This window comes from Cygnus olor, chromosome 15 (assembly GCF_009769625.2).
Source record: "Cygnus olor isolate bCygOlo1 chromosome 15, bCygOlo1.pri.v2, whole genome shotgun sequence".
In the NCBI taxonomy this organism is placed as follows: Eukaryota; Metazoa; Chordata; class Aves; order Anseriformes; family Anatidae; genus Cygnus; species Cygnus olor.
Genome location: NC_049183.1, coordinates 11352879 through 11376940, shown reverse-complemented (window position 1 = coordinate 11376940; position 24062 = coordinate 11352879). Strand labels below are relative to the sequence as shown.

Genomic DNA, 24062 nt, shown 5'->3' with positions numbered 1-24062 from the left:
TTCTTTACAAGCGGTCAGGTGCAAGTGGCATAGGGTGCAGATCCGTAGAGGAGGAATCTACCCTTTCTAGTCTTGAGCTGGCAAATCCTCATGCTTGAATCAGTACTTGAGAAATCAAGGGAAAAATTTTCCAAGAAATTAAAATAAAAGGAAGTGAAGAAAATAAAATGATCAGTGACATTTAAGTTGGAAAAGCTCAGTGATGCATTGCAGTGATTGAAAGTTTCAGTTGAGATCATCCTGAAGCTGAAGATGAAGCAGGAAGGAATTCATCATCCTGACCTGACTGTTACAAACGTCTGGTAATACCCTCCTTCAGCCAATCTAACTCATCCTCATGGGGTAAAGCTGAAGCTCTGGTGCCAGTGGGGCACCCCTCTGCCTATCTACAAGGGGAACCTCTGCCGCTGCGGACTTTCTTGCCCTGTTTGTGTTATTCTCACCATTCAGTAGAACAATAATCTGACCACCATAACTGGTAAGAGAGCTGGCCTCAATATCTCATTTTTGCGACAGTCGGAGTGTAGGAGGAATTCCCAAAAGTTGGTGGTTTCAGAGGTCTGTCTCCATCCAACACTATTATTCATGTCCTTGAGGTTTACCCTAGTCATGTGCCTTTTTGTGTTTGTCTTTGTAGTTTATTTTGCAATCCTTCCAATTAGCATATAAGTGAATGACATTCTGAACAATAATACGATTTTAATTTATTTCCAGAGACAATAGCTATGTGTATCAGTAGGGCTCCACTAATCTACACTGAAGATTTTGGAGTTGTTGAAGTTAGTCTAAAAGGCATGGGAACTAATGGCTGTGGATTAGCTCATTACGCACTCATTACAATTCCATCCTTGAAGGTGCGAGTATTGAACCTTTGATTAGAGCACTCTATATAAATGTGGTGAATGTAGTTGAAAAATCTGTAAATCATAACCTTATATTGCAAGAAAAAGCACAAAATTAAAGAAATCTCCGGCGAGGGCTTTGACAAAGAGTCAGACTTATTTTAGCATAAAGACTTGTTCTTCCCAGCAAAATATGTTGTAATGTTTATCAGAAAGGCTTTCCTGCGTGTGGATCTGTGATTCATGTTTGACTACATTGCTTCAGATTACAAAGACATTTTTCCGCTTCCTTCTCAGGACAAAACGCAGAGCCGTGGGAGCTGGCTGGAGGTCAGGGTGGTCTTAATCTCCTTCTGCATCTTTCCTTCCCTGCCCTCTTCTGAGGACCTAATTTAGATAGCCACGGCAGGCTCTCCCTGGGGCTTAGCGAATGCCAGCACCGTGCAGATCTCCCACCCTGCTTGCAGAGCCACAGCATGGTGTTTGATCGCAGCCCCGTCAGCCTCCCCATGTGCCTTTGAGCTGCCATGGGAGGGCAGAAGCCGAAGATGTGGCTGGCTGAGATCAGGGATATTTGCCTTTATTTGCTGCCCTATTATGCAGGTGTCTAATCTTAGCTTTTCTCGACCTGTGCCCCAGCAGATGTTGCAGAGGATTCATGTGTGTCTGGGAATATTCCTCCCCAAATTTTATACATAGGCAAAATATGGTGGTAAGTGAAACACTACTGAAAAAATACTCATGAGCTGAGGATATGGTTCAACTCTTGCAGGCATTTTCAAGAAGACAGAAAAAAGGTACATAAGGAATGTGATTTCCCTTATTATATGCATTCATAGACAGAGGGAAAGGGGCAATAAAATCACATTTATAACTTTGGATGGCTTAGAGTCATCAAGAGTTAAATGACACATCCACACAGGACTTGTACACTGCATGGCCTATCTCTATTGCTGAAATATTCAGCTGCCATCGCTGAGCTTTGAAGAGTCCAGTTACCATAGAATGAAGAAATTTTAGGGCATTTTTCAATTGACCAAGCCTCGTGTCATTATATGTCTTAATCTCACTAGAAGCATTCTGGATGCCTGTTCGGATTGATGCCCTTCAGGAATCTGGGGGAAAACATTCCCACTCATGGCCCTGCTAAATTAACCAGAAGCAAATGATTGTGATCTTCTACCTGACTGCTTTTAAAACACTGCTCCCACAGATTTCTTGCAGTGATTACTGCGAGATTTTACGTATGATTATCATACGTAAAATGATATCATCTGTGATTCTCTCAGAAAGAAACAAGGCAAAAAGACTGAGCCAGGGCCTCTGCAGTTTTTGGAAGTTCAGAATGCTCCCTACTTTGGCAGCCTTCAGCACCCTCTTGAAGGGCAGCACCCTGCCCACCAAAGTGACAGCTAGTGAAAAAGCTCTGTGGCTTCAATTTTTTTGGCTAATAGTGACCTGGAAATGATGCTCCTGACCTTGAGGACTCTCTTTTGCAATTTCCTTGGGTGGATAAAGCTTGAAAGGCTGGTTTTATCTGTTTATATTTTGAGGTCTGGTGACCTGATTCTCATTTGTGCCGAGTGAAGAATTCTGTGGCCTCACATTTCTTTCATGAAGAGTAGTGGAAAGAAACGTTTCTATGAGTGACCGTAATGATCTTTTCCTTGCTCTGTTGGCATCAGTTGCTGTATTCCATTCTGATCTAATTTGTGGAATTTCCTCTTCATATTTGTTGTTTTATATTATATATTTAAATATTATGTATCCATAATGTAGAAAACATGTTCTATACTTCTGAGTACATTTGTACAAAGGCTAATTCTTACGCTGTAATTTAAAAAACATGAATCAAAAGCAAAAATTAAAAGGAACAACTGCTTTAAATGTATTTAAGGTAATGGCATACTTTCAGGAAAAACAACAGAGCATTCATTTTTATACCAAGCCAAATATAAAGCCCTGGAAGAAGACATGGATGTTAATATTCTCCTGTTTAAAAATCAGTGTTATATCATAACTGAAACAGAATGAGGTATGCTATCTTTATATGGCTATGTAAATAAAACAAACTACTTATTTTTTATTATTATTTTTTTAAGTTACAAAGATCTGGACTCCTAACAGGAATTGAGTGCACTTGTGAATTTATGTAACAAACATATCACTACCAACACCAAATTACATCTCAATCAATGTTAAAAGGCATCTGACATTTCTCTTTGATTTATGGATTAACCTTTACAGTTAATACAGTCTAGCATTTATTGTTTTCATCAGTCTGCGGTTTGGTAGCAACCCCAGAGCTCATTGCAGGGAACTGACTAAATTAATAGCTTTTCCCACCATGATCAAACAACTAATGAAAAAGGTCTATTTTGCACTGCTTGTGGATGCTAATATTTAAACAAACAAAACAAACCTTTACAAAGGACAAGGAAGTCTTTGGTCCTGATTCTGGTCAGTAAAGTTATTTGTCTGGGGAAACATTAGAGGTACCAAGACCAACGTGCACCTATTGACCAGGTTTAAACTTGGCTAAAATGTAACGTATTAAAACCTAAGTGATGTGAAAGCAGTCCTGAAGTGGCAGCCAGAGGAACATACTTTATTTCTGGATCAATTTGCAGGCGAAAAATAGAAAGTTTGCATACCTCATTGTCTGTGATGTTCTGTCTTTGGCTCAAAAAAGATTGGGGGGAGGAAAAAAAAAAATTACAGGTAGTTTTGCCAAGTTCTGCTCCCATTAATAATGTTCAGATGCTGAAGGACTATGTATTAGAATGACTAAGCATTAAGCAATTATCTGCATCACTTTGTGGAAATAATTCAAATACAAAAGAGCCTTCTTGAATAAAACACAATGCTGCCTTAAAATAACCCAGCTAGTCTACCAAATGAACCTGATTGAGGACTAATTATTTTAAGAAAAACATTATGCAACTTTAACTGATTTCAGTAATGAAAAGTCAGTTAACTCGGGACTTTTCATTTCAAGCATCATTTTACACACATTTAACCAACAGAAAATTTCCATTAACTTTTGTATTGCAAGCAAAAAGGGGTTGGAACCTGACTGAGCATAACAAAGCCTGGCTCCACATAGGCCACTGCAAAGGTATGACAGGATTGCCCAATTTCCAGGTACATTCGTTCCTCTTCCAGTTGGTTTTGATCAAAGATAGACTGATCCTAAGAGCTTTGAGAAAATTGATAAGTTTTATTATGTTTGCACAAGTCTTCTTAATGTCTCTTGTTTTGTTCTAGACACCTTACGGTAGTGGTGAAATTTCCATTCTGTCCCATTTGGAGGAAGGAAAAATTCACTAAGAGTCACTCATCACATTTTGACATATCTGCTTCCTCACTCTCTTAATTATCCATTTTTCTTAAGGGTCACAGAAGGTTCCAAGCCTTAAAAATCTGGGTTCATTACAGGCAAACTCCTGTCTGAATTGCAAACAGCTAGTACTGCAACAAGATAGAAAGTCCTATATTTCACCTTTATTATAGCTTATAGTGGTCCCAACAGATGCTACCTTACACCTTCAGCAGGGGTTGCAGGTAAGGATCTCTGTAATTACAGTGCAGTTTTATCTGCTTTATTCACACTCACAGCTAGATTTTGATGCAGCTTCAGTGGGCAGTCACACATGCAAATCCCCAGGGACTTGTGAAGGAGAGAGGAGGGCAGAGCTCATTAGTAAAAGCACTTTTCTCACAAATCACACAGGCAAGGAAAAAAAAAAAAGCCAACAATAACTTTCCCACTTCTGCTGAACTTTTCTTCTGAAAAGGTTGGCCTGTCGAGAAGCCACGATCCATGACAATCCACTTTTTCTCAGCCTCTGCGTAACAGATGGCCATGGATCATTACTTCAGGATGGCACTGAGACTAGGTTTGTAGCAAATGCTAAGTAATGAGCTTGGGTTGGCCTGGGAACTTTCTCCAAAGGCAAAATCAAAGCTCTGTTTTTGTTGAATTTGTGTTATTGAATGCTCTCCCCTACTAATAGGGTTAGGAGTATCGCAAGAAGAGTTAGGCTGGATTCTGCAGGAGGTTTAGCATCCAGGGAGCATCTGCTGTGGCAAAAGCTATTTTAAGCTCCTGAATTCCTTGGGTTTGAACAAATATCCTGGCAGCATAGAAATCCTTTACAGAGGCCAGTTTAATCACCCATTGCTATACCATCATCCCCAGTGCTAGGAACTCCTCTTGAAATTTCAGGAGTCCTCTACTCACTTTTTATTGCCAGCAAAATATTTTTTGTGGGTCTTTATGAAAAGAGCTGGGTGCAAAATCCTTCTGCTTGCTGTAATGGCATAAAGTTTGCTAATGTGGGTGGCAGTGGGTGTGACACAAGTTGGAAAGCTTCTTTCATTTAGCTGGATACATGGGCATGTTCATCTTGAAAATGAGAAACAAGAAGATTAGTACAAAATAAATAAATAAATAAATAACATTTCCAAGTCTTGTGATCTGATCCTAGTTCTCTTTATATATTTAGATTTTTAATTTCTTAAAATTCCCATTCCTGAAGTCATGTGAAAGAAGGAGAGCTGGTAGCTTTTAAACGTTTATGTATGACTCAGGCATCTGCAAAACTGATCTGTGGCAACTGGTCAGTGACAGCAGGGATGAATTGTTCAAGCTCTAGAGTAGACTAAAGCAAAGGCAGAAAAGGTGATAGCAAATGAATATAATATGGAATGTTAATAACTTGAGCTTACATAGCATATTTTTAATAAAATGCTTTGCAAAGGTGAACTCTCTGCGCTGCTTTGCAAATGAGAATGTGGAGGCACAGAGAGAGAGAAAAAACGACTTGCTCCTGATGCAAGGGGGCAACGTTACAAATGCATTGCCACTATTAGAGTCAAAATGGACCTGAATTTCTGGAGCCAGAAGGTTTTCTTCTTGCAGTATTCCAAAGCAAAGCCTGAAATACATAAACATACTAAAATGTTTTCTTGGGTGTAGTGTAAAAACAAAATATAGAATTTCCTTCTATCTCAAATGAATGCATTATGATCAGAATATGGTTAAATCTAATAAAGGGATCCACGTGCCACCACCAGCAATACTCCTTCTGTAATTGCCTCTAGCTATTGCTACTAGTAGTTCAGATTGCAATTTCCTTGTACCGTATGTCAATATTACCAGATCACAAGCGAGGAAACAGGAAGCCTGATTATCAATTTCAGTAGCTATACAGTCATTTAGCTCACAAGTCTGGCAGTTGGAAAAATTTTAAACTTCATCTCCAAGTAATTGCAACCTAGAATTAAGATAGAGATATCAATTTCATATGTGCCGTACACGTGCTCGTGTACTTGTAGAGCCCAATACACAGAAAACTCACTTGCTAATAGGAATATTCCTTAGAGGAGTACATTGCAGTTGGGTTTGAGGCTCAAGTATAGTCTTTGTTCTTCCAGAGCAAAATGACAGAAATGATTCAGATTCAGGCTTAGGGGTAAAATAAAAAGTTTCTATGCATTAAGGCACATTCCTTCCTGTAGCTGAGGTAGGAAATCAAGCAGGTTCTCCGAGCAATCTGCTGCTGTGGCGGAATGGTGCTTTTCTGCCGTGGCCAGTCCTGATTTCTGCTCTTCCCCAGGTGCTCCGCTGAGCACAGGTGAGGCCCAGCACTGGGGAAGCACTGGAAGAAGGACTGAATTGTGCCCCACTCCTCTCCTCAGCTGACCCCTCCATCCTTGTCTGAGGCAGGAGCCAGCTGTTGCCACCTCTGGTCAACAAGAAATGTCTTCTCTTCTCCCACCTCAGCAAACCAGCTTGAAGTGCATGCCTGGCTGCGTGCTCTCCACCTGGTCTACGCTCACCTTGGTTTCGCGCACTGGGAAGCAGAAAGCACCAAGCTTCCTCTTGACTTTAGAACCAGAACCGAAACTAGATTGAAATGTTGCTGGCTGAATTTTAAAATGTTGTTTTCAATGACATGATTATGTGACCTACCTTTGTTTATTATAAATCTAATACCACAAGTTACAGTTCAATGAATTCACATTTTATTTGAAATTTTTGTCTGAAGTAGCCTAAAGCTCTTCAAGAAACAATTGCACAAAACCATATGAGAGCTGCTAATTTATAATCTGCAGCATCACAGCACAACTAGTTTTTCATTTGGTTAAAAGGAAATGGTTACTTAGAACAACAAAGCAAACCATGTGTCCATAGTTTATATTAAATGCCCTTGGTATTTATTAGGGATACACAATGTATCATCTTGAAAACATTTATTTTCCTGTAATTTCATCAACAGCAAAACAAAATAGAAAGTAATACAGTGTCACCCCTTTGCCAAACTGTAGCAGATTTGGGACAGTTTCCGGCTGAAAGAAAATTTGAGATCCCAAGTTCGGGTGTTAGCCTAGCTTAACATGTTTATTTGGATGCGTACACCAGCCCCAGAACAGAGGTGCTCTCAAAGAACATACAAACATCTTTGCACCAGGAATGTCACCCCAGATGCCAACATCTGTTTCCGCTGTGTTCAGCCCTTGGGCTTTGAGGAACTTCTTCCCTATTTGTACACATCTCCCATTGAATTCAAGGAGTATGTTTTCTGGCTGAAAGACAGAGCCAAAGAAACCTGTGGAAACAAGCTTCTATTTTGTCTTGAGAAGACATCAAATTACTTCTAGAAGGTATTTAATTTTCTCTGCAGTCAACACGGCATTTAAACTGAATAATCTCTGGTTCTGGCAACAGAAGATGAAGTTTTGATCACTTGAACCCAATGGCAAAACTCCCATTCATTTCATAAGAGTCAGGATTCAACTGATGAAGCCAGTCCCAGATGCTCCAGTGCAGAACAATGTTATGGGCTGATTAGTACTGAAATGCCTCCCAGGGCTTGATAATTGCTCATATAGCCCTCAGCTTTAGAAAAGCTTGAGACAGATTAATCACAAAACATGGCTCATTGCACCTGTTATTTTCCAGATTCATTTTATGGAAAAACTGCTTCTGTTTCCCATTTTCAGATAGTCCATGCTGGAAGGAGAAGACAGCAACAGAGGATACTGGTGGCAGTCAATACAAGCACAGCCTAATGCCTCAAGGTATAGAGGGGGAAACAGGGAGCAATTTTGATGTAGTGATAAATGTCTGGGCATGAAAACTCAGAAAGGATTTTCAGCTAGAGTTGATCTGCTTGGGACAGATGGCTAATGGTCAGTGGAGCCTTTGGGCTCAAGAGGAAAGTTGATTCTATCTTATTTTTTTTCCTGGACAAAGGAAAACATGACAGTGTTTCACCATTAGCAGCTATGGAAACTGCAGCTTCTGGGGGGCAGTTAGATTCACATACATGTGGCTGTAAGGCCAACTACTAGTACTAACAAAAGATTTTTATGACTGAGAGAAAGAGTACCATTGTTGTAGCCATTCAAATTTCAGGAAGTTTCTTTTTTTCTTTTTTTTTTTTTTTTTTTTTTTTTTAATTAGAACCACTGATATCACTCTGAAAATTGAATAAACTTCCAAGCCTATTAAATCTTCATTGCATCTTTGACTAAGACCTGAAAGGGAGCAGATCTGTCAGACCAGTTCTTTTGTGGAGCTGTAGCAACAGAAAAGCTGCACTGTTAAGTCAAAGAGCATTTTGGTACCTCATTTCCCGCCTGCTCAAAGCAAGACAAGATAATATGTGCCTAACATAAACGTTGATGGTGAATAATGACAGCTCAATCCTGAAATGCAAAATGTTTTTTCTGAAACACTCCAACAAAATGACAGTCCCCCAAAGATGAAAGGTTGTTCCCATTGCTGCACATTGCCATCCCCTGCTAGGAAGTGACAATGAGCACACACAGAAATGCTCATGACAAAAAGAGAGTTGGTTGGGTTATTGCAACTTCTAGCTTTCTTCTCCGACAGTACTCTTTAAGTGCTTATTTTCAGTTTCATACTTATGGTGAGAAACATGGCGTGTTTTGATTCCTAATTTAGATTGTTTATCCTGAGAGATTCCAGGATCTTCATTTGAAAGATAAATTCAAACCTTGTTTTTCCTTTGCAGCGTGCATTCCATAACAAAAACATTGCATGCCATACTCCGTTACAGGGCTTGGAAGACCTTCACAACCATAAATTTAGGAACTTGTGGAACACAATGGACTTTGGGATGGAAACAAGCCAGTTGGCCTATCTGGTCAGGTCCATCCCTTCTGTTTGAATTAACAGCTGGATTTCACAGTGGGAGAAATCCTGCAGTTCTTTCTCAGGCAAAATTCTCACAGTTGGATTTGCCTCCAACTGTTGTAGCTAGGGTGGGAGGGAGCACAGCTTACTTTGTTATTTTATGTTAGCTCTCTGGGTAAAAAAATGCCAGTGTGAGTTCCATAGGGCTTGGACCTACCCTGGTCTTTAATGACCCTACACGCAGTAAGAAAGACATTCTCAGTAAAAGAGACAGAGGGTATGTAGTAGGTTCTTTGTGCCTTGCAGTGCATATGGTAGCCATGCTCTGGAGCAAGAAATTAGAAGCTGGAAGCTGAGGCAAAATAAGGAGACAGGACCATTCATTACTCTGTGAATGCTATCTAGAAGATGAGTTGCTGGCACAGTTTGGCAGACTGTGTAAGTAGAGACATTGGGTACAAAATGCAAAGTTCATTTTCACATGTGCTATTTAAGTTCCAAAAGCAATTGCACTAAAGTTAATAGATTTGCAAGGATTTACACCCACAGAGCTGGGAGGAGAATGCACCCCGGAGGATCTAGAGAAGGGAACGTCCAGCTGGAATGATCAGAGTGGGATTTCCACATTTTGGGTTTGGGATCTGAAGTACTGGTCACAGGGAGGGATGTGTTACACTGCCAGAGGTGAAGATTAAGACCCTGTTTGCTTAGGCATGATGCAAGCACATGGGCTAGGGTCCCTCTAGCACCTGAGCTTGAGTGTGGTGGGACACTGGGAGCTACTGCCCATTTGCAAGGTGGTGTATATACAGACCTGATGCAGAGCTCCAAGGACTCTTGCACCAAACCATTTGCAGAGTCCCAAACAGCTGTATACTGTTGGAAGATGTGTAGCAGAGCTTTTTCCTCAAGGCTTGTCCCTCCATAGTCCTTCCCCACCCAGGGTGTCCCCTCTACCAGAGACAGAGTGGAAAAGACACGCAACATTTGGACCTGAACAGGCAATTCCTACCCAAAAGGAAAAACCTGTAGGAGTAGAAAATGGTCCAAAACTGAAAACCTACATTCATCTTTGAGGGAACATGCAGACCGCCCTGCACAGTACTTGAGGACCAACTTGGCGCGTGGCTGAGGAGGGCTGTGACAATCCAAGTAATAAAATGCAGCACGACAAAATATAGTCATGGTGAGCACCAGCTCTCTAGCATGGTTTGCCCTTCAAATGCTTCTTGAACACAGCTTCTGTTTACGCTATGATTTAATGGGACTCAACTAGTAAGGTCTATCTGACTGTAGGAAATGTAGGGCAACTTGGCTTTACTGACAAAGAAAAGGTTTGGTTTTAGCTCTCCTAACTTTTATTAGTGCTCCCATAATGTGGGGAAGGTTGTGCTATGAGGGAGATGTTCCAGCATTTGAGGTCAGCCACTGACTTGCATTGGGTGTTATCTGGCCTCTTCATGTTGGTTGTAGGAAAAAAGTGCTTGCATCTTTGCCCGTGTACTTTGGATTTTACTCTGCAGCAAGAGCATCATCTTGCCATGTGAAAAAAAGTTTCTGTGATATCAGTGACGAAAGCCCAAGATATTAAATCATTGGAAATCAAACCACTACAGAGTAACCTGGCACAGCTCCACAATATCTTTGATTTATCATGGGAAGCGTTTCTTTAAATGGATACATAAACAGAACACCCCGGGGTCCCTCAGCAAGGCTGAACCCAGCTTCTCCCCTGGAAGAAACCTTTCATCTTTCCCTTTGCAAAGGTATTTATGATCCTAAGAGGACAGGACAAAAGGCTTGTTCTCCCCTGCCAGGCAGGGAGGAGCTGCTCCCCTGCTGCTGGGCTTGGAACAGGCAGCATCAGCCCCCCAGGGGAAGCAGCTTTTTTGGGATTAGGAAATCCAAGGATCCTTCTGGGTTTCCATTTGCCATCAGGAAGACCCCATGAAATGAAGACTTCAGCCAAGCACCTTTACCGTTGCTCATTTTGGCTGCTGTGCACAGCGTAATCATCTCGGGGATGGCATCGGTGGGGTGCAGACCCCTGTCCTCATCCTGCCATGAGGAGGTAGCCCCCTCCTGCAGCCTGCATGTGCTGCTCAGCCCTGGCTTCAGCTTTTAACCCAGGCACCAAACTGTTCTCAACCACACCAGCCACATCTAGGGAATATTCAACTGCTTCAGAGAGGAGCAAGGAGGGATGTTCCTGTGAGATTTTTCTCTTTCTTTGGTTATGGCTGTATGGAAGTAACTGGCAGGCTGTGATGGAACTGAAGAAATAGCACTGGAGTGCAGGGATAAGAAAAAAACCCTAGACTTTCCCCCCCCCCTTCCCTGAGAAAAGGTAATTTACGTAAATTTATCCACGACCAGCATACGGCAATAGCTCACAACTTTGTTAATGGAAACCTGGTGATCCATAACACTTGTGTGGGAGACATTTGCTCGGGGGTAATACAATATTAATGTTAATATCAATGATCGATCAGAGGATTTGCAAGAAAGGCATAAAGTATTTAATTATAATTACATTCGGAATGGCTTTGTAATGGCTACGACATTTGAATAAGGTCACGTCTAGCCCTCACCCCTGTTATGTTGTTCTATATTAAATGCCATTCACTTTAAGTGCTGGAAACCTTTCTGGAGTCGTCAGAATATAATATACTGGGTAAATTGAAATATGTCCCTTCATTTTTTGAAATATGATTGATATCCTTTGCAAAACAAATGTTAACACCTATTTGTACACAAATTTCTTTGATTATATGTTAGGGAAACTCAAGTATGACAGTCTCTCCTAGCAGGCACTTTACTGCGAGCAAAGGAAATGGTTATTTGTGAATATTAATTCATCTCACTGAAAATGGTTTTGGAGCTCTGCTGCAAATCTATATGGGTATATTTCTGCCTTTCCTAATGCATTTATCCTGTAGTGCTTAGTAGCCATAACTGTTTCACCATTGGTCTCAGCAGCCCACTGCATTCATCTGGGCGAGGTGTATGCTTGGTGGGAACTTTTGCTGTCATTTGGTTACCTTTTGCTAACAGCAGTAACAAAGAACACATAGTAAGAAACATATGCACATTTCACTGCAAAAAATATATATTTCAAATATAGTGCCATGTGTACTATAACTATCAGCTTAACAGCAGCATTGCATGTTTAAAACAATCAAGAAAAAATATGAATATTAAGCATGAATATATAAATGTAGAGGTGCACACATATCGACACACGTGAGTGCATGCATATACTGAGGTACTCACTGCAGACATGCTTCCCACACCTATTGACTACTGAATATAAATACTAAAGGAGCAAATTCTCATTTATCTTCAAATGAGAATCCATCTTCCCAGTGACCCCAGAGGTTTTCGTCTTTTTCTAACATCATTGTAAACAGACGATCAGTTGGGTCTAATGAGTCAAATTTTGCTTTCAGATAATAACCTAGAACAACCATTGATTCACAGGAACTGAAAACTCCCATTTGAAGGCAGAATTTGGTCACAAGAGGCATCCCTTGACAGTTTGGGAGACACGCAGTGATGTGACTTTGACATGATTTTCCATTTTGACTTTTTTGAAGAAGCAAAGACTTTTGCATGCTATGGAAATGCCAGAAGATAGCAAGTTTTATAGTTTTCCCCAAAATGAGCCTTTATTACCAATCGGCATGAAATACTGCTGATGGTAAATTTTCAGTACATGGCAGGACTTTCAGCATCATAGCAACATACATCATGCATTTTTACAACATATAAGTACAGTAATATTGCTCCTTTTCTCAATAACAATATATAAGAATATATAGTATAAATGTACAGTATATATTAGACACAATGTAAAATAACTTAGTGAAATGTCAAAGCTTCTGCATAAAAATTCAAGTCATGCTTGAGCATTCCTCTAGCACAATTTGCTTAATCTTATCTCATATACCTTCATTTACCTTTAGTTCATGTTGTAAAGATAATTTTATCTCTATATATGTGATTGCTTAAAACCACTAGAATCCTTGTATTTTTTTCTTTTTTTTCTTTCTTTTTTTCCTTTTTTTTTTTTCTTCTTTTATCTTCAAAAGGCAAAGTTTTTAGTAGCCAAGCCAAAACCAAGATTTTGTAGTGTCTCTGCTGATGCTGCCATTAGGTACTGGGAAGCAATTTATCATGAGCAAGTTATATAAGAACAAGTTCTTAAATGCTAGTTACAGTTCATCATAGTCCATCAGGTTCTGTCCTGAAACACCCTGCTGCATGTAAATGGTAATGAAAGGGCTTTCATTAGAAATGGAGCTCATTATCTAACATTGCTATCTGTAAATTATAAATCTCACCAGCTTTCCTGAAATCATATCAGGTACCACTTTGGTAGTTGCTCACAAGAAGGATCAATAAAAATCTGTTTAATAAGAATATACAACTTGTCTCAAAGCAGGTGGGTGGAATTTTGGCTTCGGTTGACACTGAACACAGCTTCTTGGAAAAATGTGTCTCCCTTCATACTTGCTAAATGAAATACGTTCAAGGAATTTCCTGTAGCATCTCAGGAAGCTTTTTGATAGTACCAGGGGAAAGTGTTCTTTTTGCTTTTATATCAAAGTATTAGGAGACGCTACGCCTCTGCCACATTATCCATCAATGTCTACCAGAGTTCAACAGCCTTGCAATTTGCTTTCGTGGAGTTTTTCTGAATACAACTTTAACAGTTTAAACCAGTCTGTCCTGAATATCGACAAAAATATACCTTAAACACTTATTAATAGATACATTTACTAAATAAAGATGGATTAAAACTGCATAGTACACAACAGTTTGAGACATGATGCTAAAATTAAAATTAAGGGAAGACAGAGTGATTTTCTGTGATTCCTTTTAAGAAAACAAAGCCCCCCCTGCCCAACTCATTACATTCTCAGGCAGCACATATCAACAGAATTACACTGTTTTAGATCAGCTCAAGATCTGACCTATACACTTCGGTGGAATTGATACTAATTTCCACCAGTGAAAGTGGAATCCGATTCACTTTGTCTCTAATAAAGTGTTGGGTGATGAGCAAGTCTCTTTTCTGTCGGATTTTGCTTAAAAAAGGAAATTCTGTGTGGTGGTTGGTGATGTCCACGGTATTTTAGAAAACAAAGCTAGAATTTCATGTATTTCAGCATAGCAAAAACTGTTATTGGTTACAGTTATTTAGACTTTAACCTTAGCAAAGTTCTTTGGGGATAGACAGAGTACCAGCTGGTGAATCAGTAACCCTTTCTGCGTACTGCTCGGGGAGAGAAAAAGGAGGCAGATGGCTGATTTTCAGTGACATGAGGCTGCTGAATACACTGCAACTCAGATTTTGTTACCATGTATAAATAACATCACATTGTCCAGAACTGGAGATTAATCTGCTGGGCCTCCAGTAGATGGTATTTATTTTCTTGCATATTGTACTGAGATCTCAGGACAGGCAAAGGGTCAGGGGCTGAAAGAATGTAATCGATGCTGAATTTAATTTCAGAATCCGATTTTGCTAAGGAGGAATTGCTCAGGCTCTGCCTGCTGGTCGTGCTGTTTGGAGCAAACCCACGAGGCTCCAGTAGTCTTGGTCCTGATCCAATTCTTTCGTGTTTACTTTCAGAAGAGGAAATACTGTTAAAAGCAGAGTCCATAGGAGACATATCAGGGGATGAAGAACCTTTCCCTCTGCTTGATCTCTGCTCTTTATGTTCCCTTTTCATGTTCCTCCTCCTCCGTCTTCTCCTGTAATTCCCATTTTCAAAGAGATCCAGCATGGATTCGCATCCCGTTGCAAAGCTCCAATAGTTTCCTTTCCCCTTCTCATTCCCTTCTGTTCTGGGAACCTGTATTTATTTAAAGGCAGTTCAGTATTTGTATGTGTTACAGATGCTGCTGCTTAACATCTGCATTCATTTACATTCAAGAATGGTGTAAACACATATGACAAGATTTTTAAGCCTATTCTCTTTCATTACATGAATAGGATAAACTCCAGCCTCTTCAATTTGTTATCTATTAGCACACATCAGACAAGGACATACTCTTTATCTCTATAATTGACAACTCAGGAAGATTTTAAGTGATTTGCAGCTCAGCTGCTCCTTTTCCTTCTTTCCTAGTTATGGGATTATTCCTGCATGTTTTTTTTAGCCATGCACAGTGTGTATGTAAATATATAGTTATAGGTCTTACCTTCACAAAACAACTGTTTAATGATAAGTTATGTCGGATGGAGTTCTGCCAGGCTCTTTGATTTGATCTGTAGTAAGGAAATTTCTTCATTATAAAGTCATAAATGCCAGAGAGGGTGACTTTATTTGAAGGACTTTGCTGGATGGCCATTGCAATTAAGGCAATGTAGCTGGAAAAAGGAAAACTTGCTGTTACAGAGTCACCTTGCCCACATACTCCGTTATTAGGACTACACAGGTATGTGTGTGTCTATGAGCCCGCTTCCACAAGTTCTCCTTTTCTGCACCCTGGTCTCTGGTTCTGCACCCTAGCCCGAGATGTCCAAGAGACGAGCCCCAGCGCAGTCACTGCCTCTCCTCTCCGGTAACCAGCATGAAATGCAGGCATTACTTCTAGGCAGCAGAGTCCCAGAGGATTAAAGAAAGATCACCCACCTCTCAAGCTCCATCAGAAAAGTTTCCCTGAGCTGAAAGGCTGCAGTGAGACTGACCAGGCTCTGAGCCCTGTCACCAGAGACCTTGCCTGCTCCTCGAAAGGACCTGTGAGCACCACACCGTGCATCTTCCCACCACAGCACCGATTATCTGCATCCAACTCCCCCATTGGCAAGTTACACATTTAATTCCCCTTCTCCTAGGGCTCCTGGAGGTCAGAAGAGACCATTTGAGTTCTGGTCGCTCAACAGCATGCCAGAGTTGCTGTGACCCCGCACAGGAAGAAACAAATCACGAACACTTCAGGCACAGAGAGGGAGGGAAATCTGCCCACCACGGTGCCAGCACCAGGACCAGCCCCACTATGCACACCTGGGGCGAGGTACCCCACTGCCCCGAGTGCTCTGATCCCACTCTACCAAAAATCTAGCTCAAAATCCTCCCCAGGGATGAGGGGACTCGGAAAAACTTCATCTTACCTATACGCCGGTCTGGTGAATTTTTTCTCTTCGTCAGAACTACAGGTAGGATAATCATCCCCATCATAATTAAAGCAGTTATAGGGGTACTGTGTGTTGTCAAACATCGTCCTGCTCCTTGCTCAGCTCCTGTGGAGTGAGAGAGATGGAGTGATGTTTCTCAGAGCTTGGGCTCCCTCCTCCCTTCTTCCCTCCCCTCTGTCTGCCTCGTTCCCTCTCTTCCCCCTCCTCACTCTCCCTCTCCTCCGTACACACATACTCTCCCTGTTGGGGTGGGGATTGTTTTTGCAATTCTTGCATCCCAGACAGCCCGTCTGTTAGCATATAATTTTTTTTCTTTTTTTTTTTTGGGGGGGTGGTGTTATTGTTGTTGTTGCTCTCGCCTCCAGTGGGGCGGTGGGGCTGGGCGCTGGTGACTGATGGAACTGGTGGATTGGGGGTGAACCTTTGAACTGGGGTGTGCGCTGCCGGTAGCTCTGCGTGGCTCGCTGGGTGGTCTGGGCTGGAGCGGGGCCAGTGCTTCCCCCGCCACATCCACAACGTGACAAAAGCAAACAGCATGATGTTAATAAACCATGCTTCAAGGTCCCTGCTTGGAAATTAAACTTTGAGAACAGAGTCCAGCTCCCCCCCACACCCCCTCCAGCCCCCGAGTCCTCCCCCTTCTTATTTTTTCTGTCCCCAGTGAAGCAGGGTGGCTTTCTTATTTATTTATTTTTAGAAACCCGACGTACAATAAACAGGCAATCCAGGCAGTAACGCATGCTTGTCCCGATCTGCAATCTATAATGCAGTATAATAGACATAAATTATATTTCCATGACTAAAGGAAAATGTGTATGTTCAAAGAGAGGAGAACAGAGGGATATGAGGGACTACTGTCAAGCAGGAAAGTAAAAGGAAAATAGCTGTAGGCAGGAGAGCTGCCTGTGTGGGCTTTGATCTGAAGGATGAATTAGACTAATAGCCCTGTGTGTTGGCATCCAATACTGTAACAATTTAATAGTTTTTCAATGCTGTGGAGTGTTTTCCAACAAGTGATGTAAACTGAAGACATCACACACCATTTCAGAGGGGACTAAAAAGGTGTATGCCACATGATAATTAAATTATTTGAAGACAGCTCTGTCCCAGGAACTAGCCCCAGGAGGAAATGGGTATTGGAAAAGAGAAAGCAAATTGGTGTGCAGAGAGTTGTGTGGATCGAAATATAAAAGCAGAACCACTAGCAAGGCAACTTTGTTTTCTATAGCATCCTTCATACAAAGTATGTCCCCAAACCCCTTTTGGAGTTAAAGGATACAATTAGGGGAAAATTCACCCAAGTGATAAAGAGCCCTTCCAAGTGATGTTTAAGTGTCCCATAGGGTTTTGACAAAGATGGGTATAAAGTAGCTTTGTTGGTGGAATATAATGTTACAGTATATAGCAGAGAGTAAGGAGAAATACATGGCATGAAAATGTAGATACAAGAGGTACTTTCTATGGAATACAAAGCCAAGTGAAGAAATCCAAAATAAAAAAAATTATCTTCACTCTAAAATACATCAATAGGCATATGCATGAGGCATCCACTGCAGAGGAGGTCTTAATACAAAGGGTCAGCTACTGCTGCCCAAGGCATTGGCAGGGCTTTAATACTGAGTAAGATGGAGCAGATTCAGTGATGAAGAATGAAATATATAATGTCTGATCTTCATTCATACTCTGTCCAGATGGTTTAAAGTAAAGAAGAAGAGTGGAACATGGACTCAGGAAGATTTTCCTGCACTAAAGCAGAAATCCTTGAGATGCAAATAAATGTCTACGTGGACTTTTAGCAGTGGTTCTTTTCTTTGAAGGTGTTTTACTTCACTGACATTTCAGTAATACAAGCATTGTTGTTTCTGATTTATCACAATTTTTTTAAAGTTGGGCTAGTTGGCTCTGATATTACATAACCTGTCAGCACCCTTCATACTCCATTTACAAAAATCAACTTGATGAAAAAGTCAGACAGTACACTTTGACCAAAACCTTCATGTACTTACCGAGAGTAAGTAGTAAGTAAAGATTTCTGTAAAGGGAATGACAGCAAATTAATGCAGTGTCATTCTTTTTGTAATATGATTTACCTCGATTCCTGCATCTTCTAGCCTTGGTGAGCGTGATCAGCCCACTCCTGTCTAGCACATCCATAATGTTCATTGCTGTTGGTGGCTACCTCAGCTCTGTGAAAGAGCTCATTGCCACCATATTCCTCACCCATTTCAGTGGAAAAATAAAAACAAAACAAAAACAAAACAAAACAAAACAAAAAACTTAGATTAACTTTGTATCTCGGTGGTTGATTTGTGACTCTAAATTCAACAAATGTGGTGAGTCATGAGAACTGGCTCTGGTGTCCTCAAGGAGCATCTCAGGAGTGAGACTGTGGTGGACTCTGCAGGGCACATTGGCAAGACGCATAAGGAAACTCCTGCTCTTTCCTTCTGTGTAATAGGCAATCTGTGAATAAATATTACTTCCTGATTGCCAGCAGTGGACTGGAGGATTTAGGTTTGGGATCTTTAAATATCACTAAATTCACTTGTTGTAAATTCATATAGACCACAAGAAGAATGCAAACCATTTTTGAATCCAACTAGATCAGAAAAGAAGCATATATTGTCTCTCATAAACTTGCTGCTAAAATCCAGATATGCAAAACTGACGGACTATTTCTCAAGGTATTTTTTTAAAGCCTACATACTGATATTTTATCCCCAAGTGAATGTTTATGGTCCAATTATAATCCTTGAAAATGATATTCATAAAGAAAGGCTAATGCGCTCTTACATGTACCATGGCAGAGTTAGCAGGTGTCATGCTTATGGTGGCAAAATATGTTGTACAACCGCTTTTTCCTAGCATCTGTGCAGCCGTTATAGTTTAACTACAGTAACTATAACTCATCCCTGTCATTACCATAAAAGTATAATTTTGCCGGGGTAGTGTTTTCTTATGTTGTATATTTTCAGAACACAAAGTTGTAAACCATTTGATTTGAGATTGTAAATAGGCAATAAAAACACTGTGAAAGATTTGCATTTTTTTTTAATGTAGGTATTAAAAAGTTATTCGCAATTTTTGTAATTATGACACAGATTACGGAAATTGTGCATGAAATGCAGACTGGCCATAAATCCAAAGAGGGCTGAACTACCAATCATTTTATCTCCTTGGAGTACCAGTAGGTACTTCAGAGTGTGGGACTGCATGCTGGCATCCCACTCCTCTTACTGGTGTAGCCTGGCATCGCCCAGCATCACAGCCTCTCCTGTTTTCTCTCTGACTTGGGCACCAAAGCTGGATGCAGTTTGGGGTTTTATCCCAGACCTTTTAATTTCATTGGAAACGTGGTGGTCTTCAGCAGCTTTCAATGGTAGTCTATATCACCAGTAAACTGCTTTCTTTTTAGCATGAAATCTACAGCTCTGGCAAAAGGATGGGGAAATTAAGGTGGTGGTAATTACTCTCCAAATTGCTCCGATATGGGATAAGGAGAAGGACAGTCCCCAAGACGTGGCTGGGTCTGTGGCTGTGGTGGCACCTGATACCCCATATACGTGATCTTCTGACATTGAGCTCAGTGATTGCCATTTTGAGGAAAAATATGAGTCTTGCCAAACTGTACATCCCCATTTCATCCTAAATTACTCTCCACTTCACCCAAGTCCGTTCGCTGATGCTTTCCCTTCTGCTTGTCTTTTATGTTCTTGCATAGAACTTTATGGAAATACAGTTTGCACCACAGTTTGCAGTTTTCTGCTGGAGCTCAGTGAGAATTGTTTATGTTTCCTAGCGAGGGGATTATTTGGAGAGGCATTCTTCATCTGCATGCCTTCTAGCTGCAGCAGTGTGAAGCTCATGCATAAAACACAACACAGGTTTCTACTAAAACATGGAACATGGATAAGAAATCTTCAATAACAACTCATCACATTGGAGGGTGGTAATAAGAGAGCAACTGTATAAACTAGCTCAGATATATTATTCCTACCCTAGGTAAATATAGAGATTCACAAGACATATGTGAAAATCCATTCCTGGGCATTTTTAGTATCTTTCAGTAGTGAAAAATAGGCAGAGTTTTCAGAGTCAAAAGCTGTTTCTATACCTACTCCTGGTTTGCGACTATTGGCCAAATAAGCAGTTTTGTCAGAAATTCCATGAGACCAAACTGAGGGTTTTCCATGGTCTTGTGAAGTCCTGTGACCACTTTGTCACCAGGAGAGGCTGTGTGTCCCTTTGGACCAGGCAGGAGTTTTCCTCTCTGCGTGGTGTGCAGACTTGGTACCCCAGTCCGTCACTCCCCAAAGCAATGGATTGATTTATTCTCTATTATTATCTCCCTTTCTAAGAGAACAACAAATCCTTTTCTTGAGGGAAGCTCCCAAACAAGTGAAGTGACAACTACCAAATGGGTAAGAAGCCAGGAGCTGCTTTCATGGGATCAAGGTTTCAAAGACAGTGAAGGGAGACAATAAGCAGGTCTCTTATTTTTAGTCATTTATTAAGCAAAAATTCTTGACTTTTTTGAACTTGTTTTCTACTTAAAACAAAAAATGATAGAAAGAGAAATTAAAAAAAAAAAAAATCCCAAAGAATAAAAAAAGATAATTTGAGGTTGGACAAAATGGTTTGTGTTTACCCCATAAATTTTTCAAACTTTTACCCTGGACCAGGGACATTCTGTCTTGGTTTGCCCAGGACCGTTCTGTAGGAGGGATGCTGGTGGTTAAAAGGCCACATATGGATTTCTGTATTTGATAGAGATAAATGAGACAGAGGTTCAGAGTTTGCTTGCTCATGCTTGGTATTCTCCTTCTTGGTGGCACAAGATTAAATCCTCCTGTTTGACTTTGCGTGTAGATAGGATAAAACACAGTAGAAATGTGCAAGGCTGCGAGGGAGATTTGGCCTTTCTGCTGGTGGGTTTATTCCTCCCTCAGCTGTGAAAGTCTCCAGAATCACTGATCCATGAGACTTTTGGAGACAAGTAGGGAGAGATGGAGGATTTGAAGAGGGGATAAATCAAGAGGTGATGCTTATTCTTCGCAGCATAGTGCACCTCTTGGACCGGCACAGCACTCATGCCTTGACTCATGTCTACAGTTGTTTACCAAAAACGGACATTATCTTGGCGCAGCTGCCATACCTCATCCATCTTTGGTCATTTCTCATTTCAGCTATGTACAAAATCATTTGGCTATAGGCCTCACTTCATACATTGTTTGAATTCTGCACCAGACACAGCTAATAGCTCAGGCCAGGAAACTTGTTCCAGATGTTAATTAACTCCCTCTGCATTAACTGGAATCACACAATTAAGGCCTGATTATTTATAAAATCATTTTGTCGAGAGAGTTAGGAGAAAGAACACAAACATCCTGGCTCACACTTTCACAAAAATGTCCGTATGCTGTTAAATTGGGGAAACTGGCACAAGTTGTCCCACACATTTATTTTCAGCCATCATGGTTGAGTATAAAGGACAACAGTCAACCAAGCATGGAGGAGCAATGATGAGGCAAAGAAGCTAATTCCCAGCTGAGCTAAGGTTTACTCTAGGGGCAAAAATGGGTGCCAAAGATGCCATAGGTAATGGGGTTTTCCTACCACCATAAATCTAAATGACAAAACAGACTCACCTTACACAGTCACAAATGGCAATATTTAGGAGTTTGGTAGCCACTTAGGGGCTGGCCAGTGTGTATGGTACTTCGCCTGTTCTCTACCACATGGCCCTTGGTTTGAGGGCCCTTGTTTGCAAACAAGCTTTGCCCAAACAGACTGTATGCATGTCGCCCGATAAGTGCAAAGGTAACAGCCCCATGGCAATGCAGGCTTCTTGAAGGGTGAGGAGGTGGGGGCCTGGGCTGCTGGAGCACATGCACAGCTTCCCTGTGCTGCCTGCACCTCTGACCACCAGCGACAGGCCATGTGAGAAACCATGACCCTCTAGGGACCATTGGAATCACATCTGAATCAAAGGACCATTTGAATACAGAGTCCCTAGACTTCCAGTTCCTACTTTGGACAAGTTTGTGAGATTGTGTTTGTGCATCTGTTGATCTGGGACCCACAGCTGTAGTGGCCCATGGTCATTTACTGTCTCTTTCTGCACCCTGTTGGCCCCTTTTAGCATTACGATTGCTGCACCTTGGGAGAACAGAAGGGACAGGGAGAACCAGCACCATTGTGTTTTGCTGATTTTATTTTCGTTTGAAAATAATAATTCATTCCAGTTCACTTACTCATAACTCTCTCACCCACGCAGAATTTTCTGGGAGTTACATGAACAATCCCAAAGCAATGCAGATCAAACTGGCAGGAGAAGAGCAACTGGAAACTGGGTCTTAAGCAAGTGCTGCTGCTGAAGAAGGGGATGGTAGCCAGGGACTGTCCGGTTGTGTGTAAGTGAGCTGCAGGATCCCCCCTCTCCAGACCCTACAGCTACCGTTTTCTCTTCAGCTATTCTCTTCTGATTTCTTCATAAGGTGCAACTTGTGGCTGCACGAACCCTCTAGGGTATTCCAGTTTTCCACAAAACCTGTCTTTAAAATGGAATCATGCCGTATAAGATGTCTCCTCCCTCTCTCTTGACAAATGGTATTAATGTTTCTCCATTACCAAAATTTCTTTTTTCCCCATTAAAAATCATTAAAAAAAAATTCTCCTAAATTATAGCTGTGATTTGAAGTATTTTTCCCTGTAAGCAAGTTCAATTGTCAAGGGTTTTCTTAATTCTGAAAAAAATACCAAACATACTGTGTTTTGATAATACCAGTTAAACTGCTCTATTTCATTCCAGAATAAACACTTAATGGCCAAAATGTCAGGGACATCTGATTACTTTTTCTTCAACGCCAGACATAAGTCTTCTTCTCTCCCTCTGAATTAGGATAATCATTCAAAGTTCAGCATTTATCATCCTTCAAGTATTTGACCATCTATCACATGAAAGTGAGTCTCAGCAGAGAATCACTGGCTAACATTGCATTTTGAGGTTTCTGCTGATAGCTCCTTAAAGAGGTGTAAGCTTCCTTCTTGCTTTTCCAGCCTTTTCATCTTGTGAAGGTTTCCTGATGCTTGCAGTGGAGTCTAAAGAAAAATAAGCTTTGATCTCTGCCTCCTGAAGTGCATTATCACCATTAGTATAGTTCCATGTGAAAATATTTGGAGTGTAATGCTATTGTCTTCAGTTCTGCTGTCTTTGGGATGGTGGGAGCTTTGCTGTGTGTCTGTTTGTGAAGTCTTATTTCATGTCTGAACTGGTTAAGCGTGCTAAAAGCAATATATATATTTAAAAGAAAAAAAAAAAAAGCTTTGATTTTGCTTCTTCCCATTGATTTTTGACCCCAGATTATCTTTCTTCATCAACATTTCAGTCTGGTCATTTTGATACGTCTTTGGGATTTAGAAGTGTCTGAAGCCTAATTGTAGTGCTTCAAGTTTCTCACTTGTCTTGTGCTCAGCGTGTAGCTACCTTCCTTTAGACAACTGAATTTAACAAAACAAAAGCTTAGAGAAGCTGAGTATTTTAATGGAAAATCATCTCCTTCCTGTTCATCAGGTGCCTGGTGCTTTCAGGTATATGTAAATAAATTCTCAGTAAACCACATATTTTGATTAAGAGTTGAAGATTTCCTTATTTGAGAGTCAAATCCTGTGCATTTTCTGTCTAACCTATTTTTGTAATAACGTGTTAGACTAGGTGTGCAAGCAAAAGGGCTGTTATTTAAGAGCTCGGTTAACGAGTATTTGGGAGAGCAGTTTGTTTTTATTTAGTATCTTACTTATTTTCCAAGTTGCCCATCAATTCTTATGAATAATTCTCAGGACTTCAGAATTTAGAAATACTGGTTACAATTTGTGAGCTCTGAACAGAACACTTTTGGGGAAATAA

General features: G+C 40.8%; 1 protein-coding gene and 1 long non-coding RNA gene across 4 annotated transcripts; one reads left to right on the top strand and one right to left on the bottom strand.

The window, feature by feature from the left end:
• Nucleotides 1-228: 228 nt before the first annotated feature.
• Nucleotides 229-23712, top strand: LOC121078629. The gene is made up of 3 exons (XR_005824675.1): nucleotides 229-478; nucleotides 22434-22569; nucleotides 23216-23712. It is a non-coding gene; the product is annotated as an uncharacterized LOC121078629 (long non-coding RNA).
• FOXL3 (forkhead box L3) lies at nucleotides 12140-16699 on the bottom strand. Of its 3 annotated transcripts, XM_040575015.1 has the most exons (4): nucleotides 16578-16699; nucleotides 16133-16261; nucleotides 15220-15388; nucleotides 12140-14870 (listed from the first exon to the last, which is right to left on the bottom strand). In XM_040575015.1, exons 2-4 carry the CDS (start codon nucleotides 16237-16239, stop codon nucleotides 14388-14390), a joined length of 759 nt encoding a protein of 252 aa, XP_040430949.1. In that variant the 5' UTR covers nucleotides 16240-16261; nucleotides 16578-16699; the 3' UTR covers nucleotides 12140-14387. The 3 variants fall into 3 exon arrangements, with proteins under 3 accessions (XP_040430949.1, XP_040430950.1, XP_040430947.1); XM_040575016.1 differs by lacking the exon at nucleotides 16578-16699 and having other exon boundaries at nucleotides 15220-15286; nucleotides 16133-16361; XM_040575013.1 differs by lacking the exon at nucleotides 16578-16699 and having other exon boundaries at nucleotides 16133-16359.
• Nucleotides 23713-24062: the final 350 nt, after the last annotated feature.

Bases quoted from the DNA above. Each gene is read 5' to 3' on its own strand.
- FOXL3 (XM_040575015.1), bottom strand. From the start codon at position 16,239: ATGTTTGACAACACACAGTACCCCTATAACTGCTTTAATTATGATGGG. The intron at 15,389-16,132 runs GTAAGATGAAGT...TCCTTTTTCCAG, and splicing joins TTCACCAGACCGGCGTATAG to CTACATTGCCTTAATTGCAA. The intron at 14,871-15,219 runs GTAAGACCTATA...AAATAAATACAG, and splicing joins TAAACAGTTGTTTTGTGAAG to GTTCCCAGAACAGAAGGGAA.